At 42.2% G+C, this 24,496-nt stretch overlaps 4 protein-coding genes across 4 annotated transcripts; all 4 read left to right on the plus strand.

Moving 5' to 3' along the window:
- Window positions 1-637: 637 nt before the first annotated feature.
- Window positions 638-10,102, plus strand: hells (helicase, lymphoid specific). Its single transcript, XM_087802048.1, has 23 exons — window positions 638-793; window positions 1,048-1,145; window positions 1,274-1,392; window positions 1,473-1,595; window positions 1,657-1,698; window positions 1,778-1,802; window positions 1,877-1,938; window positions 2,011-2,052; window positions 2,458-2,685; window positions 2,754-2,936; window positions 5,144-5,287; window positions 5,351-5,547; window positions 5,633-5,726; window positions 6,278-6,439; window positions 7,261-7,403; window positions 7,470-7,614; window positions 7,679-7,762; window positions 8,397-8,516; window positions 8,580-8,696; window positions 8,761-8,920; window positions 8,987-9,083; window positions 9,152-9,228; window positions 9,870-10,102. The coding sequence occupies exons 1-23, from the start codon at window positions 786-788 to the stop codon at window positions 9,956-9,958; spliced, it is 2,559 nt and encodes an 852-aa protein (XP_087658174.1). The 5' UTR covers window positions 638-785; the 3' UTR covers window positions 9,959-10,102.
- Window positions 10,103-10,365: 263 nt separating this feature from the next.
- calhm3 (calcium homeostasis modulator 3) lies at window positions 10,366-13,485 on the plus strand. The gene is made up of 4 exons (XM_087802865.1): window positions 10,366-10,652; window positions 10,834-10,961; window positions 12,862-12,989; window positions 13,054-13,485. Exons 1-4 carry the CDS (start codon window positions 10,366-10,368, stop codon window positions 13,483-13,485), a joined length of 975 nt encoding a protein of 324 aa, XP_087658991.1.
- A 2,352-nt stretch (window positions 13,486-15,837) lies between these two features.
- LOC148069086 (calcium homeostasis modulator protein 2-like) lies at window positions 15,838-19,291 on the plus strand. Its single transcript, XM_087802731.1, has 3 exons — window positions 15,838-15,912; window positions 16,200-16,805; window positions 18,068-19,291. The coding sequence occupies exons 2-3, from the start codon at window positions 16,254-16,256 to the stop codon at window positions 18,476-18,478; spliced, it is 963 nt and encodes a 320-aa protein (XP_087658857.1). The 5' UTR covers window positions 15,838-15,912; window positions 16,200-16,253; the 3' UTR covers window positions 18,479-19,291.
- A 1,014-nt stretch (window positions 19,292-20,305) lies between these two features.
- Window positions 20,306-24,437, plus strand: LOC148069087 (ras-related protein ORAB-1-like). Its single transcript, XM_087803376.1, has 6 exons — window positions 20,306-20,645; window positions 22,358-22,430; window positions 22,501-22,596; window positions 23,702-23,797; window positions 23,859-23,990; window positions 24,083-24,437. The coding sequence occupies exons 1-6, from the start codon at window positions 20,632-20,634 to the stop codon at window positions 24,281-24,283; spliced, it is 612 nt and encodes a 203-aa protein (XP_087659502.1). The 5' UTR covers window positions 20,306-20,631; the 3' UTR covers window positions 24,284-24,437.
- The last annotated feature ends 59 nt before the right edge of the window (window positions 24,438-24,496 follow it).

The raw sequence follows: 24,496 nt of genomic DNA on the forward strand, positions 1-24,496 counted from the left end.
AAACTGTAACTTAAAGTTATTTATTTTGTTTAGGGGTGGTTTTGAAATACATATTAATATTTTTTGTAATAACCTTTTATGAAATCAATGACTCTAATAATAATAACTATAATAATTCTAAACGCGGGAAAAGCCAGACAAGAGTTTCCATACGTCGACACGTGGGGGTGTTTAAGTCCCCTTCACATATATTTTATTCACGGATAAAAACTTTCCTTAAGTCGTAATATGGTGCTTCTGTATTTGACGTGAAATAAAAACATTAGTATACCTAATGCACTTAGCCTTTCTACACTTTTGTAAGGTATTCTTATACCACACTTTAGCTCCTTCACCCTCCTTTAAAAGTACAATGGTTTGGTCCCGACTGGCGCGAAATAGCTAGTTAGCCCCGCCCAGTCGTGTTTTGTGCAACAAGTTCACTCTTTGGGTAACCGGATACCACTAAAATATCTTACAAAATAAAATACACCCACCGCACTCCATGCATACCATTGGTATGGAATTCGTTTAATGATTTTATTGTGAAAGTAAACATAACGGAAGTGTATTGTTCAAACATACATTTTGAAATTTTGACAAAACCCTGCAGGACATTATACTGGGGTTTGTCTACTTTGAAGAAATACTGCGAGAGTGTGCATCGTGTTTATTGTATGTTACTTGTATGTTACTTGTATAAGAGTTTTATTTTTCGCTTTAATCTCTGCCTGAGATCTACTTGTTTGGGAAACAAAGTTGCGGCACTTTGAGTGACTTTTAAACCTCGTTGTTCAACTGTGAAGATGAGCAGGTGAGCTTGACTTAAAGTGTCCGTGCAGTGTAGAAAAATATGAAGACAGTGTTTTACTATAGAACCTTTGTGTTATTGATGTGTACGACAATTAATAATGCAGAATTTTATGGGTAAATAAATAGTTAACTCTGGGTAAAGTGTGACGAATCTGCTGCAGGTGATCAGAATAAACCCTCCCTCAAGACATGAACATGCTCACGTGTTGTTGACAAATTTTAGTGGATGACTCTTAATATTGTTTGTCTTGACAGCATGAAGGTCGAGAGCAGAAGTGTGTCCCCTCTTTGTCCCAAACCCAATGAGTCCCAGGAGCCGCTGGGCACTGCTATGGAGACAACATCTGCTGAAGGTCCCTTTAATATTTGAACAATACTTGATAAAAGAGTTTAAGAAACGTGCAACAATAAACCTACATGACACTCAAAGTAGAGTTGATTGTGAATGAAGATGGAACTTCTAACTAGAAAATATGTTCAGGTGTCAGCGTGAAGTCTGAAGATGTGACGTCAGAAGTGGTCATCACCAAGGAAATGGAGGAGGAGGAGCGCCACCTGATGGAGGAGGGTGAAAAAAAAGAGAAGCAGATGATGGCCAACGTAAGTGAGCAGGTCGAGTCCTGGAGATGATGATGATGATGATGATGTCAATGGTTCTCTTGACCTTTGATGACCCACAGGCCCGTGAGTCGCGGGACAGAGATTCTCACGACATGCGCTTCAAACGACTGCAGCATCTTCTCCAGAAGAGCAACATCTACTCCAAGTTCCTCCTGACCAAGATGGAGCAGCAGCAGATGGAGGTGCGGATCACATCGACATGACCGAACCCTCGTGTCCTTTAACACAGTTTTAATGTTTCAGGAGAAAATCAAAAAGGAAAAAGCAGAGAAGAGCCCGAAGACGGTAAGAACTACCTCGCTCGCTCACTCACTCGCTCGCTCACTCACTCAGTCACTCACCTCGTGTGGATTTCTCTCCACAGAACACCAGTAAAGCGGCCGACAAAGGTGAGTGGATCTTTCCGTTAGACTTGCAGTACCTGAGGGTTGAACACTTTTTCTCTTCTTTTTATTCAAAATAGACAAAAAGAAACGTAGACGGGAAGACGACGACTTCAAAATATCAGACGTCATGTCTAAAGAGGTGATTTTTTTTCAGAACTCATCGCTTCACAATCAAATGTTTTCTCATCCAAAAATGTTCTTTTCTCTGCAGGAAATCATCTCTCAGGCTAAGAAGGCCAAAGTGGAAGATGAGGTACTGACCAGGCTCTTGTTATTGTTCCTCCCTTTCAGAATATAAATAATTATATAATAATAATTATTAATTATTTACTTTATTGATCCCTCAGGAGGTCTCCTTCGGGAAATTGTTTTGGTTTTTTTTTCCAATTATCCACAGCAAATACAGCAATATTTTATAAAAAATAATCAAAATAAAATAAGAACAAAGAGAAATAAAGAGACATCTTTACATCAGTACTGCAAAGAATAAATGATAACTTCAGATGTGCAAAAATAACATTAAAATACCAACATACAATTGAAGTTTTAAACCCATTTTTTAATTTAGAAATTATAATTTTATCGAATTTTTATTCTTTGTTCCATCAACAGTAATATTGATCTCAAATGTGAGTTAAAATGTCGTTCCGTCCTGTAGGGGGCAGCGCAGAGCAAGAAGAAACTTGACGCCAACGACATCGAGAAGATGAGCGACTCCAACGAAGACATCAAGAACCGCCTGTCTGAGACGGTGCGAGACGCTGCCAAGCAGCTCCTGGACCCCGAGCGCAAAGTGGACGGTCAGCCGGTACCGGCGCAGCAGCCGCAGCTCTTCACCGGAGGGGTCATGAGGTGGTACCAGATAGAGGGCATCGAGTGGCTCAGGGTGGGTTTCATCTCACACATTCATGAAGCGTTTAACTACAAACCTGACCTTGTGACGGGTGTTGACAGATGCTGTGGGAGAACGGCATCAACGGGATCCTGGCGGACGAGATGGGTCTGGGGAAGACCATCCAGTGCATCGCTCACATCGCCATGATGATCGAGAAGAAGGTCATGGGTCCGTTTCTGGTGGTCGCCCCTCTGTCCACTCTGCCCAACTGGATCAACGAGTTCAAGCGCTTCACACCTGAGGTGAGACCAGTTGATGTGAGGCTTCTGAACCCGGGTTTTAACCAGGTTTATCATTATTAAGTCTGTGAACGGCAAAGAAAGTGTTTTTGTGCCTTTTCCAAAGATGCAATTTAAAGTTAAAGTTATTTAAAAGTTTTTCTGACTGGACAGTTAACATTAAACTGCTTTATTACATGTAAATTACTCTTGAAAGAGACAAATTACCAAAATAAGTTGATACTATTTGACTTATGTACAACAATAAACGTTCACTCCCGGACTTATAATGAATTTTCTCCCAGTTAACGAGTACATTTCCAGGAACTAAAGTCAGACTACAGACTGAAACTATTTTTTTTTCGTTATGGTTTTAAGTGAGTCTTCTAACTAAAATAAAATCACTATTGGACTCGTATTCTTATTTTAGGGCTGTGTATTGTCAAGAATCTGTTAAAACGATACGTACCATAGTACAGGTGCATCAATACAATATATCCTGATACCGTAGTAACAAGGATATATGTGTAGTATTGTTGAGTACTTGACTCTGGTGTTGTAGTATTTACAGACCACATGACTCTTGACGAAGACGTAACTGTTTTCATTTGTTTTCAAACCAAAATATGTCCAAACATCAGCTTTAAAAGCTGCTGGAGTCACTGTATCCTCTCGTCCTCAGTTGTAATTGCTTTAATTTGTTTTCAAACCAAAATATGTCCAAACATCAGCTTTAAAAGCTGCTGGAGTCACTGTATCCTCTCGTCCCCAGTCGTAACTGCTTTCATTTGTTTTCAAACCAAAATATGTCCAAACATCAGCTTTAAAAGATGCTGGACTCACTGTATCCTCTCGTCCTCAGTTGTAATTGCTTTCATTTGTTTTCAAACCAAAATATGTCCAAACATCAGCTTTAAAATATGCTGGACTCACTGTATCCTCTCGTCCCCAGTCGTAACTGCTTTCATTTTTTTTCAAACCAAAATATGTCCAAACATCAGCTTTAAAAGATGCTGGACTCACTGTATCCTCTCGTCCCCAGTCGTAACTGCTTTCATTTGTTTTCAAACCAAAATATGTCCAAACATCAGCTTTAAAAGCTGCTGGACTCACTGTATCCTCTCGTCCCCAGTCGTAACTGCTTTCATTTGTTTTCAAACCAAAATATGTCCAAACATCAGCTTTAAAAGATGCTGGACTCACTGTATCCTCTCGTCCCCAGTCGTAACTGCTTTCATTTGTTTTCAAACCAAAATATGTCCAAACATCAGCTTTAAAAGATGCCGGACTCACTGTATCCTCTCGTCCCCAGTCGTAACTGCTTTCATTTGTTTTCAAACCAAAATATGTCCAAACATCAGCTTTAAAAGATGCCGGACTCACTGTATCCTCTCGTCCCCAGTCGTAACTGCTTTCATTTGTTTTCAAACCAAAATATGTCCAAACATCAGCTTTAAAAGCTGCTGGACTCACTGTATCCTCTCGTCCTCAGTTGTAATTGCTTTCATTGGTTTTCAAACCAAAATATGTCCAAACATCAGCTTTAAAAGCTGCTGGACTCACTGTATCCTCTCGTCCCCAGTCGTAACTGCTTTCATTTGTTTTCAAACCAAAATATGTCCAAACATCAGCTTTAAAAGATGCCGGACTCACTGTATCCTCTCGTCCCCAGTCGTAACTGCTTTCATTTGTTTTCAAACCAAAATATGTCCAAACATCAGCTTTAAAAGATGCCGGACTCACTGTATCCTCTCGTCCCCAGTCGTAACTGCTTTCATTGGTTTTCAAACCAAAATATGTCCAAACATCAGCTTTAAAAGCTGCTGGACTCACTGTATCCTCTCGTCCTCAGTTGTAATTGCTTTCATTGGTTTTCAAACCAAAATATGTCCAAACATCAGCTTTAAAAGCTGCTGGACTCACTGTATCCTCTCGTCCTCAGTTGTAATTGCTTTCATTTGTTTTCAAACCAAAATATGTCCAAACATCAGCCTTAAAAGATGCTGGACTCACTGTATCCTCTCATCCTCAGTCATAGCCGGCATCTGTAATCTAGTGGATGGAAGTTTAATTGCAACACAAACCGGGAATATTGGTTAATTGTAAATGATAAAAATCGATATAAAAAAAGAGAATGTATATTGCTGTTGAATATGGTTCAGTGAAAAGAGATATTAAAGTGTTTTCTTACACCTCTTCTCATTAACACTCTCCAAACTACAACCCTTCAGGTTTCTGTGCTGCTGTACCACGGTCCCCAACCGGGCCGGTCCAAGCTCCTGCGACAAATGCGAGGACCTCAGGGGTCGCTCTCCATGCTCCCCGTCGTGGTCACGTCCTTCGAGATCGCCATGATCGACAGGAAGATCCTCCAGGTATGTCCCGTGGACGCCCCCCCCGTCGCTGAGCTCCGGCTCACCTCTCGCCCGCCCCTGCAGCGCTACCAGTGGAAGTACCTGATCGTGGATGAAGGTCACAGGATCAAGAACCTCAACTGCAGACTGGTGCGCGAGCTGAAGATGATGCCCACCGACAACAAGCTGCTGCTGACGGGAACGCCTCTGCAGAACAACCTGGCCGAGCTCTGGTCCCTCCTCAACTTCCTGCTGCCGGAAGTCTTTGACGACCTCAAGAGGTGACCCCGCCCCCCCCCCCCCCACACACACACACTCATGAAACCCTTAGGAACCCTCGACACTAAACTTGATTTTCTTCCGCAGCTTCGAGTCGTGGTTCGACATCGACACACTGGGGGAAGCCGAGAGTGTCGTGGCAACAGAACGAGAGCAGAACATCCTCAGCATGTTGCACCAGGTCAGAGCTCAGCTGTAGTCCTTGTGGCTTCCACCAGGTGGAGCTGTTGACTGTTGCCTCCCGTCTACAAAATCAATCTAGATCGTGGTCTAGTCTTAAACCTTTTCCACTCAAAGAGCCATTCTGACCCATTTACTTCTACTAAATTGAAATATAACTCCAAATATTGTTTGCGTTATTTGTTTGCCTTTATGCTATTTATCATGATAACATTTATTTACCATAACAATGTTTTTACCTCAGACTAATTTAAAACCATATGTTTGTTAATTCTGTTCTTATGAGAAGCACTTTTGTAAAATAATAATAATAATAATATATATTGTAATCATTTTATCATCATTTTTATGTTGGTTTCAACAATACGTAGTGTATAAAAAAGGACATTTTAAACTAAATTATTTATCAAATTTTACATATTTTCTATGCATGCTTTAAAAAAAATGTAAATAAAAAAGTTTGTTTTGGTACCTTCTGCAAGATCTCTACCTAGGCTTTTTCTCATGTTATCATGTCGAAAGTGTTTAACTCGGCGACTGCTCCTCGTCCAGATCCTGACTCCGTTCCTGCTGAGGCGTCTGAAGGCGGACGTGACGCTGGAGGTTCCTCCCAAGAAGGAGATCATCGTGTACGCGCCCCTGACGGCCAAACAGGAGGTTCTGTACACGGCCGTGGTGAACAAAACCATCGCCAGGCTGCTGGGAAAAGAGAAGGTAGAGCTTCCCTGCCGCCCTCTTAGTTTGAGTCGCTTTTGTTCGCCTTGTTTGATGACTTTTGTTGCCTCACATCTAACTGTTGCTGTTTCCACTCAATCCTCAAAGTGCTCTTGCTAACGGTTAGCCTTGACAGTTTAGTTTCAGTTTAGTTTATTTATTTAAAAGGACAATGTACAGTTAGCCTTGACAACAGCTAGCCTTGCTAGCAGTTAGCCTTGCTAGCATAGTAGCATGTTGTCAAGGTAACCAAACATTAAGTACTTCAGCACTTGTAATTCAGGAAGTAAATAAGAGCCGTCAGAATAGTGAATGATTAAATTTAACATTTTAAATGTTAAAACCTTTTTTTTTTTTACTATTATTATTTAAATGTTGGTTTAAGCATTGAGTAATTGAATCCAATAATTTCTAAATGGAAAAGTAAAATCTTTGTTATTGATCAATAATTTGTATATTGGAACAGTTGATTTTAAATAAAATTAAAATTATAATATTTTCAAAATTAATGATGAATAAAATTAACTTTTTTAAATAAAGTGTGATATTTTAATTCAAATAATTAAAAAAAAAAAAACTTTGTGGCCTTTTAAATTCAATTTAAAAATATTGGTATATTCCTGCCACAGTTTTATACTTAAATTAAAAATATTATTAAAACATTATTGGAATAAGAAGCTCAAACCATGAATATATATATATATATATATATATATATATATATATTTTTTTAATATATTAAAATAAGGTCTTGTAAAGCTATTCTTGGTGTTTGCAACATTGAAACTGTAAAACGTCTCAATCCAACGATGCTCGTACAGGAGGACGCCCCGGCTCAGTTGACCCCGAGCGGGAGACCTAAACGCCGTAAGCAGCGTCACGTGGATTACTCCGAAGACTACGTGGAATCACCCGACGACCTGGAGAAGTACCTCGAGCGGGTCATGAAGGAGCAGGAGAAGAGGTCGGTCTCGCCTCACATGCTTTAACACGACTCGTGTGAACTGACTCGCTGCTCGTCCGCCTGCAGTCCTGCCTCCGTGTCCGACGCAGATGTTCCTCCCCTCACTCAAGTGACCCTGAAGCAGAAGAACATCCTCATGATGCTGAAGAGGTGCTGCAACCACCCGTACCTGCTGGAGTACCCGCTGGACCCCACCACTCTGGAGTTCAAGGTAATGTTGCCGAGGAACGATGAAGGTTCTGAGCTCGACCCGTGACTCACTGTCGTCTCCACAGATCGACGAGCAGCTGGTCCAGAGCTCAGGGAAGCTTCTCATCCTGGACCGACTGCTGCCCGAGCTCAAGAGGAGAGGCCACAAGGTGAGGGGAGCCGCACACACGCACACACACACACACACACGCGTTTAAACCCTTTTGTTTCTTTGAATCATTAAATTCAATCATTTCTATATTGAATGGTTACATAATTTTTATTCACATAATAATTAAAAAGTAAATATTATAGATTCAATATATTTGAATATTCTCTGGCTTTATTATGCCAGCATCTTTATAAGGTAAGGTAGAACTTTATTGTATTATAACTCGATTTATAATTATTTATTATATTGAATCTAAATGGATAAGAATAACAAATATTGAATTTAAAATGTGTATTTTTGATCATTGGAATAACAATATAAAATGTGTGTGTGTATAAATATATATAATATATTACATTATTTTAATTAGTCATTACACACAACTATTTACAATTATTCAAATTAATATGTTTATTTAATAATATTAGTAAAGTAATTATAACAATAGTAATATGATTATAATAATAGTAATATAATTATTAAGTAAATAATAAAAACTATTATTGTTGTTAATGTTTCAATAATAACATGAAATATATTCAACATGATCCAAACGTCTAATTCAACCCTCAATATTCCGATGGCACAGATACATTTTTAAACATTAATTATATGAGCTTCTGTCCGTCCAGGTTCTCATCTTCAGCCAGATGACCTCCATCCTGGACATCTTGATGGACTACTGCTACCTGCGAGGGTACGAGCACAGCCGGCTGGACGGCAGCATGTCGTACGCTGACCGAGAGGAGAACGTGAGTGGCTGAAGAGCGATGAGGTCCTGGAGAAGAGAGACTCACCTGGTACCTTCTCCGCAGATGACCAAGTTCTCCAGCGACCCCGAGGTGTTCCTCTTCCTGCTCAGCACCCGGGCGGGCGGTCTGGGGATCAACCTGACGGCCGCCGACACCGTCATCATCTTCGACAGCGACTGGGTGAGTTGACGGAGGAGACGGCGGCGACGAAGGCGACTTGACTGAGTCTTCGGCGTCCTCTCAGAACCCTCAGGCGGACCTGCAGGCTCAGGACCGCTGTCACCGCATCGGCCAGACCAAACCCGTGGTGGTGTACCGCCTGGTCACCGCCAACACCGTGGACCAGAAGATTCTGGAGCGAGCGTCTGCCAAGAGGAAGCTGGAGCAGATGGTCATCCACAAGAGTGAGCGTGACCTCCTGGTTCCTCCTGAAGGTGCTAATGGCTAACGTCCCTCGTGTCTCGCCACAGACAAGTTCAAAGGATGCCGAGCAGAACTGAACCAGGGCAAGAGCTGCATCGACCTGGACGAGCTGATGGAGCTGCTGAAGGCCCGCGGCTCTGAGAGGTGAGAGGTCACCCACGGCGGGTCAGATGTGACCGGAGCTCACGTGTGACGGTTTGTGTTCCTGTCAGAGAGGTGAAGGCCTCCAGGGGGAAAGTCATCAGCGACAAGGACCTGGAGGTTCTACTGGACCGCAGCGACTTGATGGGTAAGAAGCTTCAGGATGATGAATCAGTTTTATATGAAAGTATGTCAGTGTCGCCTGAATATTGAGTTTAACTTTTCAAATGTTTTAACTTGAAATGTTATTTTTAAATCATATAATTCTTTTTTTATTGAAATAATTGAATGGAAATATGTTCTTACATACAGTTTTATATTCTAATTCCAATAATTAACAAATATGTTTATTAAAATTAAATATTTTTAAACCTGTATCCTTTTAATTCAATATAAAAATATTGGTATAATAGTACCAGACTAATCCAACTGTGCATTCAGCCATTTGATGCTATTTTTTAATTCACACCAACCTATAAAACTATCTAGTAGGAAGTGGCTTCAATCAATTTAGAATAAGAATATCAATTGGATTATTACAGAAATAACCATTTAAAATCAGATATTTCATTGAAACGCAATAAATCTTTCAATATAAAATCTTTATTTATCATTATTTAATTCAAGTATTAAAAATGTATATATTAAATGCTTAATAAACAACATTCAAATAATAACAAACAATAAAATCAATGTTTTAACATTTAATATGGTAAATATTCCGTTGGAACTCATGTAGAACCACAGCTCTGACTCTGATGTCCGCTGACAATATGTCCTGCTGTCCAGATAAAGAGCGAGGGAGGAGCAGGAGGGAGAAGGTCGGGGTCTTCAGGGTCGTGGAAGCCATCGAGTCCTCAGAGATCGCGCTGAGCTGAAGACATCGCCCCCTGCTGGGAACTACTGGAACTGCTGTTTGTACAAAACCCTGCTGTTTAGTCGTGAAGCTCTGCTGCTCCTGCAGTTTACAAGTCTGTCTGTTTTATAAAGTTCTTTTATGTCAATAAATATCTTTTATTACCCGATGGTTTTCTATTCCTAATGTATCCTAATTTATTTCACTTTTCCTGACAACCTCGACTTGGATTGAATGTCAGAAAGTTGAGTCTGAAATGGATTTTATATTTATTAAGACTATTAAAACAGTGTTGAACAATAGAAGGCAATATTAGCTCTAAATCTACAGCGACACACTTGGCGTCCATCTTTATGTAAATGGTCAGGGTGTGGTCAGTGCTCACCTGAGCAGGTGCGGTCCTCCCTGGACCTGCACCACACCAGGAACATGGAGCGTCTGAAGCTGGTGCTGCAGTACTTCCAGTCCAACTCCGAGTCCATCTCCAACGGGATCTGCATCGTGCTGGCCTTGGTCAGCGTGAAGCTCTACACCAGCTTCGACTTCAACTGCCCGTGTCTGCCGCAGTACAACAAGCTCTACTCTCTGGGCGTCATGGTGGTCCCGCCCTTCATCTTCTTCTTCCTGGGGGTCCTGGTCAACCGGCACACGGGGGTCATGATGGACGAGTGGATGAGGCCGGAGGGGAAACGCTCCAAAAACCCAGCAGTGGTGAAGTGAGTTGTTTTTTTTATTATTAACAGGAAGGACCAGTCAAAATATTGCGTTAAATTACTTAGTTTTATTTTCCATTCAAAAGGTTTTTATTTGAAGCCTCTTTTATTTTTTACTAAAGCAACTTTTTTTGATTGAATAATAAAGAAACGAATCTGGATCAAAAGTTCTCCCTCTTGTCAGGTACTTGTTCTCGGCGATGCTGCAGCGCGCCCTGCTGGCCCCCATGGTCTGGATCCTGGTGACCCTGCTGGACGGAAAGATCTTCATCTGTGCCTTCAGTGTCAGCGTGGACCCCTCACTCTTCTCTGGTACGATCAGAAAGTATATCCTTTTTTAATAGAAATATTCAAGAATTTAATTGTTTTAATTGAAATTGAATTCAATAATTTCTATATTGAAATATTTAATGTGTTGTTTTGTCACGTGACTGATCGTCTCCTGTCACATGATTGGCTGAAAGTTCTCTTGTTATTTTCTGGTGGCCAACATTTTTACATGGTTTTTAAATCAATAAGCTCACGTTTACCGTTAAGAATAGGAAACAAAGATCACGGATATATCTGCCTTAAATATATTTTTTAAGAAGCTGATTTTAAGAGATTAGTAAAAAAAAAAAAGAAAGTCCATCAAAGAATATTTGACGTAATAATAAATTATTGTATTATCACCATTTTACATAAGAAACCAACAAAAGCGCAAATGAAACCAACAATTTATTAAAAATTGAAAAAGTAAAACAAATTATTTATTTAAATTTCATTACATTATGATAGATTTCAGTGGATCAGAATTTATTTTTGTAATTTTAATTATTTAGCCATTTTATTTAGTTGAAACATGAAAGGATTGAAACTCTTTTATTTGACACTGGAAGCAGCGCAGTCAAGTGGATATAATATGACATACAGTATACTCTTTTCAGATGTGGTTGTGTTGTTATGGTAACGGATCGTCGAGCAATAACATTGAGGTTAAAGTTGAGTTTCCGGATCAAGATTGTGTGTTTCGATTTGAACTCCAGGAACGAAACACTGTTAGTTGTTGAAATTAAACAAAAAACAAATACTTTAACTCTGTCAACTTGACTGAGGACATTACAATAGAAAATATTGATATCTTTATTAACTATATTCTTTTCCACAATACTGTATCAATATTCAAAAGCACTGTGTTGTTTTTTAATAATATGTTTTTTTAATGTATTTTCAATTTTGACTTTCAAATTATATTTCATGTGTTACCATAGTTTTGTTTTATAGTTTAATAATATAAAATTGATTCTATTTTTTACAATAAGCATGCAAATATTCATGCAGTTTGTTTATTTTTCTGTTGCAATTTACCTTCCAGCCGCTAGATGGCGGCAATTACTCTGTCCTCCGCAGCTAAAGCAAAAATGAAATGAGATGACTGAGGACAAGAGGATACAGTGACTCCAGCTTCTTTTTAAAGCTGATATTTGGACATATTTTGGTTTAAAAAACAAATGAAAGCAGTTACGACTTCGTCAATGTCATGTGGTCTGTAAATACTACAACGGCAAAGTCAAGTACTGGACAATACTACAAATATATACTTGTTACTACACTATAACAACACCAGAGTCAAGTACTGGACAATACTACACATATATACTTGTTACTACACTATCACAACACCAGAGTCAAGTACTGGACAATACTACACATATATACTTGTTACTACACTATCACAACACACGAGTCAAGTACTGGACAATACTACACACATATATACTTGTTACAACACTATCACAACACCAGAGTCAAGTACTCGACAATACTACACATATATACTTGTTACTACACTATCACAACACCAGAGTCAAGTACTGGACAATACTACACATATATACTTGTTACTACACTATCACAACACCAGATTCAAGTACTGGACAATACTACACATATATACTTGTTACTACACTATCACAACACCAGAGTCAAGTACTGGACAATACAACACATATATTCGTGTAACTACAGTATCACTATATATCGAAATATACCGTTTAGTTCTGCCTGTATTGTGATACGTATCTTATCGCCAGATTATTGCCAATACACACGACTACAATACAACACATTTACGTTTCTGTCTCAACATTTGAAATTCAACCGATGTTCAGATGGTTCTGAAATACTTCCGTACAGGAAGTGCATTTATGCGTTTCACGGTCTCTGGTCTCAGGTCTGCCGAACAACACGCACCTAGACGTGGTCCGGATCATGGCCAAGGTGCCTTGTAAGGAGGACGTCATCTTCAGGAACAGCTCCTTCCGCAAAGCAGTGTCGCGGTACGTCCGGTGCTACTCTCAGGTGAGACCTTCTCTGCGTGACCTTCATCCTTCCTCCTGCTGACTCGGCGTCTCATCCGGTCCAGGCCATCGGCTGGTCCATCCTGCTGTTCCTCATCGTGCTGGGCGCCATGGGGCGCCTGATCAAACCCTGCTTCGACGACCACGCCATGGTCATGCAGACGCGCTACTGGAGCAACTACCTGGACGTGGAGCAGAAGCTCTTCGACGAGACGTGTGTCCTGCACGCTCGCGAGTTCGCTCAGAAGTGTGTGGTCCAGTTCTTCGAGGAGATGCGGGAGGACGTCAGCCTGAGGCTTCCTCTCCCCTCTCAGGAGCCGGAGGAGGAAGAGAAGGAGAGACTTCACGGGATCACCAGGCAGGAGCAGGTGGATCAGCTGCTGGACAAGTGGTTCCACAGCAAGCCGGAGCTGGACGTCACCAAGATCAGCTACAGACCCCGAGTGTGTTACACCTGGGAGGACGGGCGCGGGAAGGTCATATGTTCTGATGTGTAGAACATCTGAGCGGGACAAGAACATGTCAGAAGAACACTTGTTAGATGATTCATGCGTGTCTGTGTGGATTGTTGCGTCATTAGTGTATCTAATAAAAAGACCAGTGTGTGTAAATGTTGGTTTAGGTTTTGCATGCAGGTGTGCGACGAATGGAAAGATGCAAACAAACAATGGCTCCACTGAACTCACACTAGACAAAGGTGCCACCTTTTGAAGGATGAGTGCATGTTGGTGTGTGTGTGCGTGTGCATTTGTACGTATGTGTAGATGAACGTGTGTGTGTGCTTGCATGTATGTGTGTTATTGTGTGGGTCTGTGTATATGTGCATACATGAGTGTGTATTTGTCTGTGTGCATGTGTGTGATAGTATGTGTGTGTGTGAGTGTGTGTCTGTGCTTGCATGTGTGTGTGTGTGTGTATGCTAGTGTGTGTTAATGTGTATGTGTTCTTAACTGTGTGTTTGTGTGGGCTTGCACGTGGGTTTGTGTGAATGTGTGTGTGTGTTAGTGTGTATGTGTGCTTGCATGTGTGTCTGTATGTTAGTGTGTGTGTGTTTGTGTGTCAGTGTGCTTGCATGTGTGTATGTGTTTGTGTGTATCTGTGGTGTGTGTGGGTTAATGTGTCTGTATGCTTGCATATGTGTGTTAGTGTGAATTTTTTTGTGTGTTAATGTGCCTGTGTGCTTGCATGTGTGTGTTTATGTTAATGTTTGTGTGTATCTGTGTGTGTGTGTATGTTAAGGTTTGTGTGTATCTGTGTGTGTGTGTGCTTGCATGTGTGTGTGTGTGTATGCTAGTGTGTGTTAATGTGTATGTGTTCTTAACTGTGTGTTTGTGTGGGCTTGCACGTGGGTTTGTGTGAATGTGTGTGTGTGTTAGTGTGTATGTGTGCTTGCATGTGTGTCTGTATGTTAGTGTGTGTGTGTTTGTGTGTCAGTGTGCTTGCATGTGTGTATGTGTTTGTGTGTATCTGTGGTGTGTGTGGGTTAATGTGTCTGTATGCTTGCATACGTGTGTTAGTGTGTATTTTTTTGTGTGTTAATGTGCCTGTGTGCTTGCATGTGTGTGTTTATGTTAATGTTTGTGTGTATCTGTGTGTGTGTATGTTAAGGTTTGTGTGTATCTGTGTGTGTGTGTGCTTGCATGTGTGTGTGTGTGTGTGAGTGTGTGTCTGTGCTTGCATGTGTGTGTGTGTGTATGCTAGTGTGTGTTAATGTGTATGTGTTCTTAACTGTGTGTTTGTGTGGGCTTGCACGTGGGTCTGTGTGAATGTGTGCTTGCATGTGTGTCTGTATGTTAGTGTGTGTGTGTTTGTGTGTCAGTGTGCTTGCATGTGTGTATGTGTTTGTGTGTATCTGTGGTGTGTGTGGGTTAATGTGTCTGTATGCTTGCATATGTGTGTTAGTGTGTATTTTTTTTGTGTTAATGTGCCTGTGTGCTTGCATGTGTGTGTTTATGTTAATGTTTGTGTGTATCTGTGTGTGTGTGTATGTTAAGGTTTGTGTGTATCTGTGTGTGTGTGTGCTTGCATGTGTGTGTGTGTGTATGCTAGTGTGTGTTAATGTGTATGTGTTCTTAACTGTGTGTTTGTGTGGGCTTGCACGTGGGTTTGTGTGAATGTGTGTGTGTGTTAGTGTGTATGTGTGCTTGCATGTGTGTCTGTATGTTAGTGTGTGTGTGTTTGTGTGTCAGTGTGCTTGCATGTGTGTGTGTATGTGTTTGTGTGTATCTGTGGTGTGTGTGGGTTAATGTGTCTGTATGCTTGCATATGTGTGTTAGTGTGTATTTTTTGTGTGTTAATGTGCCTGTGTGCTTGCATGTGTGTGTTTATGTTAATGTTTGTGTGTATCTGTGTGTGTGTGTATGTTAAGGTTTGTGTGTGTGTGTGTGTGTGTGTGTGTGTGTGTGTGTGTGTGTGTGTGTGTGTGTGTGTGTGTGTGTGTGTGTGTGTGTGTGTGTGTGTGTGTGTGTGTGTGTGTGTGTGTGTGTGTGTGTGTGTGTGTGTGTGTGTGTGTGTGTGTGCGTGTGTGTGTGTGTGTGCATGTGTGTGTGTTGCCATGTTCCACAGAGGGTGTGTCCAACTCTCCACAGAGGACCATCTAGATCTAGTATGTGGTTCATCAAGAGTCTTTCAGATAAAGAAACATGACTGTTATTCTGACTCCATTGAGATCAATGCGTCTCTTAAAATCACGTCGTGGTTCTGCAGTATCTGGACTTCTGCTTCCCTTCATCAGCTGCTCAAGAGGGTTTCCTTTGTCTCGGGTTCATCGACACATGGTTTCACTTACCTCGCTGTTCCCTCTGTGAAGAGGAAACCAGGGGCTGTTCCTGTGAGTCATCTGGTGCCAGTCGCGCTCACACACACACATCTCCTCAAATGTTGCTCTGTGAGTGAAATGGTGGCCGACTGTTGCAGGACTCTGGGTAAGTTTGACTTAACAACTGACTGTTTTATCATTATGGGATGTGCTGTGAGTGAGAGAGTCATCAGAAGAAGAAGAAGAAGAAGAAGAAGAGTGGAAAGATTGACACTAAGAAAAAAAAGTTAAGCTTCTCATTTCCCTGCTTCGAGCAGTGACCCAGTTTTTGAACGTGTTTGCTTGAAAATGAAAGGTTTTCTTTGTGCTCTCAGGATGAAACTTGTGTATTTATGTTCGGCGCAGAAGTCTATGTGAGTTTTAAACGACGCTTCTTCTGGTCTCTCTCTGCAGTTTGACCTTGAAGCAGCCGATCTCTGGAGTGTTTTCATCCACACGCGACTCGACATGGCCGCCACCGCCTTGATCACGGAGAACTTCAAGTTCGTGTCTCTGTTCTTCAAGAGCAAAGACGTCATGATCTTCAACGGCCTGATCGCTCTGGGCACGGTGGCGAGCCAGACGGCCTACAACGTCTTCGCCTTCGACTGCCCGTGCTCGCCGGGGAGGAACTACCGCTACGGCCTGGTGGCCATCGGCGTGCCGGCGCTGGTGTTCTTCCTGGTGGGCGTGATGATGAACAAGAGCACCTGGGACCTGGTGTCCGAGTGTCGCCTCAGGAGCTGCAGGAAGCTGTCGTTGGCGGCGGCGTTCGCGGTGTTGGGCACGATCTTCGGGCAGGCGGTCGTGGCTCCGCTGACCTGGGTGGTGATCTCCCTGCTGCAGGGTCAGGCCTACATGTGCGCCCTCAGTGAGTTCACGGATCCCGAGACGCTCCGGGGATTCCCAGAGGGTCAGGGGTCAGAGGTCATGGCACAGTTCCCCTGCAAAGAGATCGTTCGAGACGAGCTCCAGAAATTCCTGCCGTTGTTACAACGACGTCTGAAGTATGAATCTCAGGTGAGACTTCTCAGTGTGAGCATGTTTGGGCAAAAGTCCTACTACCGTATTTTTCAGACTACATGGAGAACTTCAAATCTTTTAATGTTCTCAAAGATCCACAGTGAACATTCTCTGTTCATTCATTCTAGTTGTTCTTACAGACCTTGCACCGATTTTACGTGGTACGCAGTCAAAATGTGCGTAGGCGCCTCCATGGTATTACTCTGGGAGGCTCTGTTGTATTAGTATTACTTTGTGCCACTAGTTGTATTACACAAGTCTTATTATAGTATTACTATGCGAGGCTCTGGTATATTACTCCACAAGTCTTTGTATTATTACTCTGCGAGGCTCCGGAGTATTACTTCACTCTGCCTTGTATTATTACTCGTCAAGGCTCCGAAATATTACTCCATTCGGCCTTTTATTATTACTCCTCAGGTCTCTGGAGTATTACTCCTCTCTGCTTTGTATTATTACTTCACAGGGCTTCGGAGGATTACTCCATTCAGCCTTTTTTTATTTGCAGCGAGGCTCCGGAGTATTACCTCACTCTGCATTGTATTATTACTCGGCCAGGCTCCGAAGTATTGTTTCACTCTGCATTGTATTATTCGCGGCTAGGCTCCGTAGTATTACTCCACTCGGTCTTGTATTATTACTCGGCGAGGCTCCGTAGTATTACTCCACTCGGCCTTGTATTATTACTCCGTGAGGCTCCAAAGTATTACTCCACTCGGCCCTGTATTATTACTCGGCGAGGCTCCATAGTATAACTCCACTCTGCCTTGTATTATTACTCGGCCAGGCTCCGAAGTATTGTTTCACTCTGCATTGTATTATTCGCGGCTAGGCTCCGTAGTATTACTCCACTCGGTCTTGTATTATTACTCGGCGAGGCTCCGTAGTATTACTCCACTCGGACTTGTATTATTACTCGGCGAGGCTCCGTAGTATTACTCCACTCGGCCTTGTATTATTACTCCGCGAAGCTCCAAAGTATTACTCTACTCGGCCCTGTATTATTACTTGGCAAGGCTCCGTAGTATTACTCCACTCTGCCTTGTATTATTACTCGGCAAGGCTTGCAGTATTAATCTACGAGGCGTTGTATTATTACTCTGCGAGGCTCCGGAATATTACTCCACTCGGCCTTGTATTAATCTCTTCAAGTCGTATTCAGGATTCTCGCAGAAAATGTAAAAATGTAATTCAGTCACTGTCACTCAGTATGAACGTTCTTTAAATTCTGCTGGAATCATTTCTATCTTTGATTTCAGCTCTTCGGCTGGCTGCTGGTGGCAGCCATGGCTGTGATGGTCTTCCTACACCTGTGCCTGAAGCGCTGCAGCTCACCGTTTGGGTATCTTCAGGAGAGCTACTGGTCCGCGTACCGGTCCAGCGAGAAGTCTCTCTTCCACAACACAGCAGCCACGCATGCTCGCATGCTGGCCGCCCAGAACGTCAAGAGCTTCTTCGGCTTCGTCGAGCTGGACCAAGAAGAGCAGCAGCTGCTGGAGGATCAGAAGATCACGGCGCCCGTCACCAGCACCGACTGGAACAGGGTGACGGGCGTCTACCTGTACAGGGAGAAGAACGGGCTGCCGCTGTACAGCAGGCTCAACAAGTGGTCCACCTACACCCTGGGCAACGACGTGGAGGCCATGGATAAGGAGATGGACGTGTTCTGACGACTATAACATCCATCGCCATCAGATTAAACTCTTGATTCTCGTCCGCACTGGAGGGAGTCGTTCAAACTTTGACAAGCGAATTATACTTGAGGTGTCGCGGTCTGACGGAGGAACTTCACGCACAACAATACCGGTCCTGGTTCACAGGAGAACATCTGTCAACAGGACATCAGCTGGACTCTAGTGGACTTTAATCTGAAGTCCACTCATGACCTAAGTTACCTGAGAAACATATGGAATTATATTGTTGTCAATAGAATATTGAAAGCTTGAATTTAAAGGCTACAAATTAAACAATACTGAAATAGAAAATTTACTTTTGAACTATGGAATTACAATATCAAACTTTATGTTTAAAAAAAATATATTAATTTTCAAAATCTTCTATTTTTTAAATATATTTATTCAATAAAAACAAAGCCAACATTTTATTTTAAATAAAATAATTGTATTTCATACCAATACCAAAACAGAGTTCAGTGCTTGAAAAATAAAAAAAATCTAAGTCTCAACATTTGAAATGTTAAATCCAACCATTAAATATTCTGATGGCACTAATATACTTCCATACCATAGAAAAACTCATTGTCAGCTCCTCTGACAGTCCAGGACTTCAACCTAATGTCTTATAACGCACAAAACTGACTCACTAAAAGCCGCTGTTTACAAGAAAACAACAAACACCAGTTGGGAGAATACTTTTTTTTTTTACTTCTGTGTTTGCGCTGATGTGTGTCTTCATGAATTAATGATGGAACTCTCAGGACGAATCATTTAAAATGTCTTCAGGGATTTGATGGACCTTTTGTATTTACGTGTTTTATTATTGTGTTCCAACATCTGATAAAAATGTTTACAGACATCCTTGTAGTAGTTGTGTCTTCATTACTTTTGTACGAACCTCTCTAGTTCTGTCTCGCCTGCAGTTGATTCAGAACTCTGCAGCGAGAATTCTGACCCGTTCTAGTAGAAGAACTTACATTTCTCTGATCCTTAAAACTCTTCACTGGCTGCCAGTTTCTTTCAGGATCAACTTTAAAATTCTGGTTCTTAGTTTCAGATCTATTCATGGTCAGACCTTCCATCAGTGATCTGATCCAGACTTACACCCCAGCTCGGGCTCTGAGGTCTGTGGATCAGAATCAACTGATGGTTCCACGCACACGGTTCAGGACCAGAGGAGAGAAATCCTTCCAGACTGTTGCTCCTAAGCGTTGGAACCATCTTCCTCTCTCTTTGCACTTGATGGATCTACTGACTCCTTTAAGAAACATCTTAAGACGTTTTTATTTGTTCAGGCTTTTCCTTCATTTTCTTGAACTGCTGTTGTGTTATCAGTTTTATCTTGACCTTTAAAGTATATACTTTATTGAATATTGTTTTGATTGTTTAAGAGCTTTGTGACCCTGGTCTGGAAAAGCGCTTTACAAATATAAATTACTTACTTACTTACTTACATCATTATAACCACAGTTGCTCCTTAATCTTCATCATCCTCCATAGTCGTCTTCCAACATCTTTTGTCCAACACTGTTCTTCTTCTTGTCTCCAAACATCTGTCTTTCCAAACTTTGTTTCCAAATTTCTCTACGGTGTCTGCACTCTCTTCTTCACCTCCATCACTCTGATGATTAGAGCCCTAACACTTGAACTTGTCATTTCTTATTTTATCTTTCATTAATACGGTAATGAACTCTGAATCACAGTACCGGACGCAGAACGCTAAAAGAAAACTTTTATTGACGTTTATGGCGAAAACACAACCGGAAGGAGAACTATGACGTCAGCTTGACACGTGACAGCGGCGAAGTCTTGCCTTGCCACGTTTCACAAGTGACGTAATGCTGCCCTGACAGGTCGCGGCTGCTCCAGCGTCACTAAGCCCGATAGTAACCGTCAGAACCCCGCGGACAACACGCCTTCTCTCCCGTAACGCTGGGCTTTTTTTCGTGTTCGGTTAACGACGCGTCTTGTTGATGTTCGCCGCTTCCTGCTCGGGACTTGCAGCCATTTTGGATTTTCTTACGTAGCAGCGACTAGCCGGTCCGAGAGCACCGAGCAACAGCGACCCCTGAGCCCCGCGGAGAGCCTGCTGACAGACCCGGGACCACCAAACAATTCACTGAGGACTGCATTTCGAAACCACAACCATGAATCCCGAGTAGTAAGTATGGGTTTTTAAAACAACGGGCTAGTGCGAGTGAAGGCGATGTAGCTAAGCTAATGCTAACTAGCATCTGGTTTATTCACGGTCGAACCTGCTCGACTCGTCGCTGCGGATGCGACCGAAAACACTGTCAATAGAGAGGCGTCGAGAGACGACACTGCTCCGGGCAAAGACACCGGAACCACGAACTGTCGCATCGGGCGATCTCGGTGGTGACGGTTCGTGGTTCTGCCACATCCGGGGCCGAGGAGGCTCCACTTGGACCTGGAGAGTTTAGCTCGGAATGTTTGGACAGAACATGACACTTGTTTGTTGATGGCGACACTTTGACATGTTTCTATGCTTTGTGTAATTGTCGTGTAGTTTTTCCTCTCGTGACGTCCGTTCAGAGGATGCTGGGACTTCAGTCACGAGTGGGTCACATGTCACGGAACAGACTCGCCACTTCCACACAGTTCTTGACCAACAACTCTCAAAACCAGTGTCACTGGATCACTGGAGCAGGATCCACACAGAAGACTGTTGACGAATAAAACTTCTGTGCGCATTTACAAGACTCGTCACGTCGAAGCTGAAGTCCTGGTTCTTAGTCAGCTGGTTGTCATCTGACTCACCTGTCACGTCACCTACACCTGTTCTGTCTGTGGGACCTTTAAGTCATTGAGAAAGTATTGACTGGGACACCTTAGATCTGATGATGATGATGATGATGAGACTTCATTATTACGGAAGATCTCGGTTAATCTTAATTTAATCTATTTGTCGTGCACACACACACACACACACACACACTCTGACTACCTGTGTGAGCTCCACAGGTGTGTAAGTCCTCACTGGTGGACTGTGATGTTTTAAGTGCGTGACCGTGACAAAGTCGTATCGATGCACATTCCTGCAGTTTCTGCTGATTCGTGTTGCTGGTCAGCTGGTGATCTGGAGAAGGAAGGCATTGTTCTTGTGAAAATCTCTTAACTTAGGGAAATGATGTCACAACCTGATCTGGAGCTTATAATCCAGGCATTTGTGTCTTCTCGTTTAGACTATTGCAACAGTTTATTTCGGTGACTAAACAAAAAGGAGCTGTCTTTCCTGTAGTTCAAACAAAACTCTGCAGCAAGAATTCTGAGCCGCTCTAGTAGAAGAACTCACATTTCCACGATCCTTAAAACTCTTCACTGGCTGCCAGTTTCTTTCAGGATCATTTTAAAATTCTGGTTCTTACTTTCAGATCTATTCATGGTCAGTGATCTGATCCAGACTTACACCCCAGCTCGGGCTCTTACCCTGGTCTAGAAAGGCGCTTTACAAATGGCTATGACTTACTTCGTTTTCAGGGTGTGTAGTAAAGCACCAAAGCTACTCGTTGATATTTTACTGTTAAGACTCCTGTGTTGATGGAGTTTCACTGAAGCAACTCAAACGGTCACTTTGCGTCCAACAATGCATCGAACATGGTGACTCACGTCCAGAGTGAAGCTCTTCTGCCCAGGATTTTACCAACATTATGGAAGTAAACTCGCAGGAAAGTTATTGTCCAACATACAATTCTCGTATGTTCTCATCAGGACTATTTAGCCGTAACTCGAGGATTCAGTCTAAGTCGTCATTACACTGTTGCTGTCGCTTCTTCAACAGGAAGACCGTACTAGAGATGACCTTTGACCTGTGATGTCATCATAGAACTTGACGTCTACATTTCTCTCCCGCAGTGATTATTTATTCAAGCTGCTCCTGATCGGGGACTCTGGTGTCGGAAAGTCTTGCCTTCTCCTCAGATTTGCGGTGAGTTAAGAGCGACTCCTTTCAGTCATCGAAGAATGTTTAACGTGTGTTTTTTCATGTGTTTCTGCAGGACGACACATACACAGAAAGTTACATCAGCACCATTGGTGTGGACTTCAAGATACGGACCATAGAGCTGGATGGAAAGACCATTAAACTTCAGATCGTAAGTGATCGTAACACTTGTCCTTGTGTTTTGATTAACGGTCAGTATGACCCGACAAGTTCACACAAGAGTCTCTAAAGTCTTACACTGTCCACTGATGGACAAAGTAGTCGTACCTGTCAATCATGAAGTCATAGTGTTGTGTCAAGAAGAGTTTGTGACTGATGTTGTTATCTTCATTTTTTATAATTTAGATTCCAGAGTAACTTTATTTTTTTAACGGCTGATTCGCTTCGTCACAATAGATCAAGGGTGGACAATAAAATGTGTAAAACCCTTTTATATATAACAATATATATGATCTCAATATTTACTCCAATTATTGTGAGGGCCAAAAAAGTTTTTAAAAAAAAACGTGTGCCAGGAAGATCAGTTCTACTCTGATAAATGCATACATTTAAAGACAAGTCTGCATTAGATAATTGGCAGTGGAGAATTTTTCATTCTGCATTAACTGTGGTTTTAAAATAGAGAAAAACACGTGAAACAAAATAAGATGCAGGACGTATCATACTTTAAATGTGAGTAGATTAAAACGATAACGACGAAAAGATAGTAAAACAAAAAATGCCCTTTGTCAGTTTCGTTAATAGATTTATTTTTGGAATGACTCATTTATGAAATATTGGTTTGATAATAAAATTGAAATGAAGGACATTCTTGTTCCTTTTTAACAATTTAAGTGATTTAATGAACACATGCAAGTCATTCTTCTACTGATTAACTAAATGTTTCATCTAAAGAATCCACATTTATGAATAAAATATTTAGCTAATAATGAAATATTATTCATTAAAAATATATGTATTTAGTCAGAGGGGATAAAAGTATATTTCCATTCTTTTACCTATTTTAATAGTTAAAATAAATCATCTTAATCTTCATGTTTGCCCAACAGTTGACAACAACAATATATTTGTGCTCTATAGTGCCACTCACAGGCCTGGCACGTGTACTGCATCTGTAAATTCAAGTTGACATTCTGATCCATCTGTCCACCACACTTACGTGTTAGATCATCCATAACATGTACATATTTAAGATGTCAGGTGTTGCTGTGTAAGTGTGAAACTAGTCGTGTGACCTTCAACTTGTGGTCTCGCAGTGGGACACGGCGGGTCAAGAGAGGTTCCGCACCATCACGTCCAGTTACTACAGAGGAGCTCACGGCATCATCGTGGTGTACGACGTCACGGACCAGGTGAGCGACATTCCAGGTGCGACGCTCGGAGAGCAGCGGGTTTGACGGTGTTTCTCCGCAGGAGTCCTTCAACAACGTCAAACAGTGGCTCCAGGAGATCGACCGCTACGCCAGTGAGAACGTCAACAAGCTCCTGGTGGGGAACAAGTGCGACCTGACGACGAAGAAGGTGGTGGACTACACGACGGCGAAGGTGAGCTCTCTCACACACACACGCACACACACACACTCAACCTTCACAAAGACCTGTGCAGACCTCTACACCACTTGTCTCTCTGGGCGCAGGAGTTCGCCGACTCTCTCGCGATCCCGTTTTTGGAAACCAGTGCCAAGAACGCCACCAACGTCGAGCAGGCCTTCATGACCATGGCCGCCGAGATCAAGAAGAGGATGGGACCCGGGGCCACGGCCGGCGGCGGAGAGAAGCCCAGCATGAAGCTGACCCCCGGCACGACGGTCAAGCCTTCATCAGGAGGATGCTGCTGAATAAAGAAACTACCCCCCCCTCACCCCTCCCCCTCCCTCAAGACTCGCCATGACCACACGGGACAGGATCACATGACCACCACGAGAAGTTGCCTGTATTTGTACTGTACATAATGTAGCCGCACTACCAAACAAATAAACCTGCTACTGGTCATGATTGTCTCTTTTTGACAAACGCCACTTCTCTGACCTGCAGCCTGACCCCTGAACTGC

Source organism: Callionymus lyra, chromosome 11 (genome assembly GCF_982586985.1).
Source record: "Callionymus lyra chromosome 11, fCalLyr1.hap1.1, whole genome shotgun sequence".
In the NCBI taxonomy this organism is placed as follows: domain Eukaryota; kingdom Metazoa; phylum Chordata; class Actinopteri; order Syngnathiformes; family Callionymidae; genus Callionymus; species Callionymus lyra.

Coding starts and splice junctions, on each gene's coding strand:
- hells (XM_087802048.1), top strand. Junction 2,686..2,753: donor AGGGCATCGAGTGGCTCAGG/GTGGGTTTCATC, acceptor GGGTGTTGACAG/ATGCTGTGGGAGAACGGCAT. Junction 7,763..8,396: donor TCAAGAGGAGAGGCCACAAG/GTGAGGGGAGCC, acceptor CTGTCCGTCCAG/GTTCTCATCTTCAGCCAGAT.
- calhm3 (XM_087802865.1), top strand. CDS start 10,366: ATGGAGCGTCTGAAGCTGGTGCTGCAGTACTTCCAGTCCAACTCCGAG. Junction 10,653..10,833: donor AAAAACCCAGCAGTGGTGAA/GTGAGTTGTTTT, acceptor CCCTCTTGTCAG/GTACTTGTTCTCGGCGATGC. Junction 10,962..12,861: donor GGACCCCTCACTCTTCTCTG/GTACGATCAGAA, acceptor CTCTGGTCTCAG/GTCTGCCGAACAACACGCAC.
- LOC148069086 (XM_087802731.1), top strand. CDS start 16,254: ATGGCCGCCACCGCCTTGATCACGGAGAACTTCAAGTTCGTGTCTCTG. Junction 16,806..18,067: donor GTCTGAAGTATGAATCTCAG/GTGAGACTTCTC, acceptor CTTTGATTTCAG/CTCTTCGGCTGGCTGCTGGT.
- LOC148069087 (XM_087803376.1), top strand. Junction 22,597..23,701: donor AGACCATTAAACTTCAGATC/GTAAGTGATCGT, acceptor GTGGTCTCGCAG/TGGGACACGGCGGGTCAAGA. Junction 23,991..24,082: donor TGGACTACACGACGGCGAAG/GTGAGCTCTCTC, acceptor CTCTGGGCGCAG/GAGTTCGCCGACTCTCTCGC.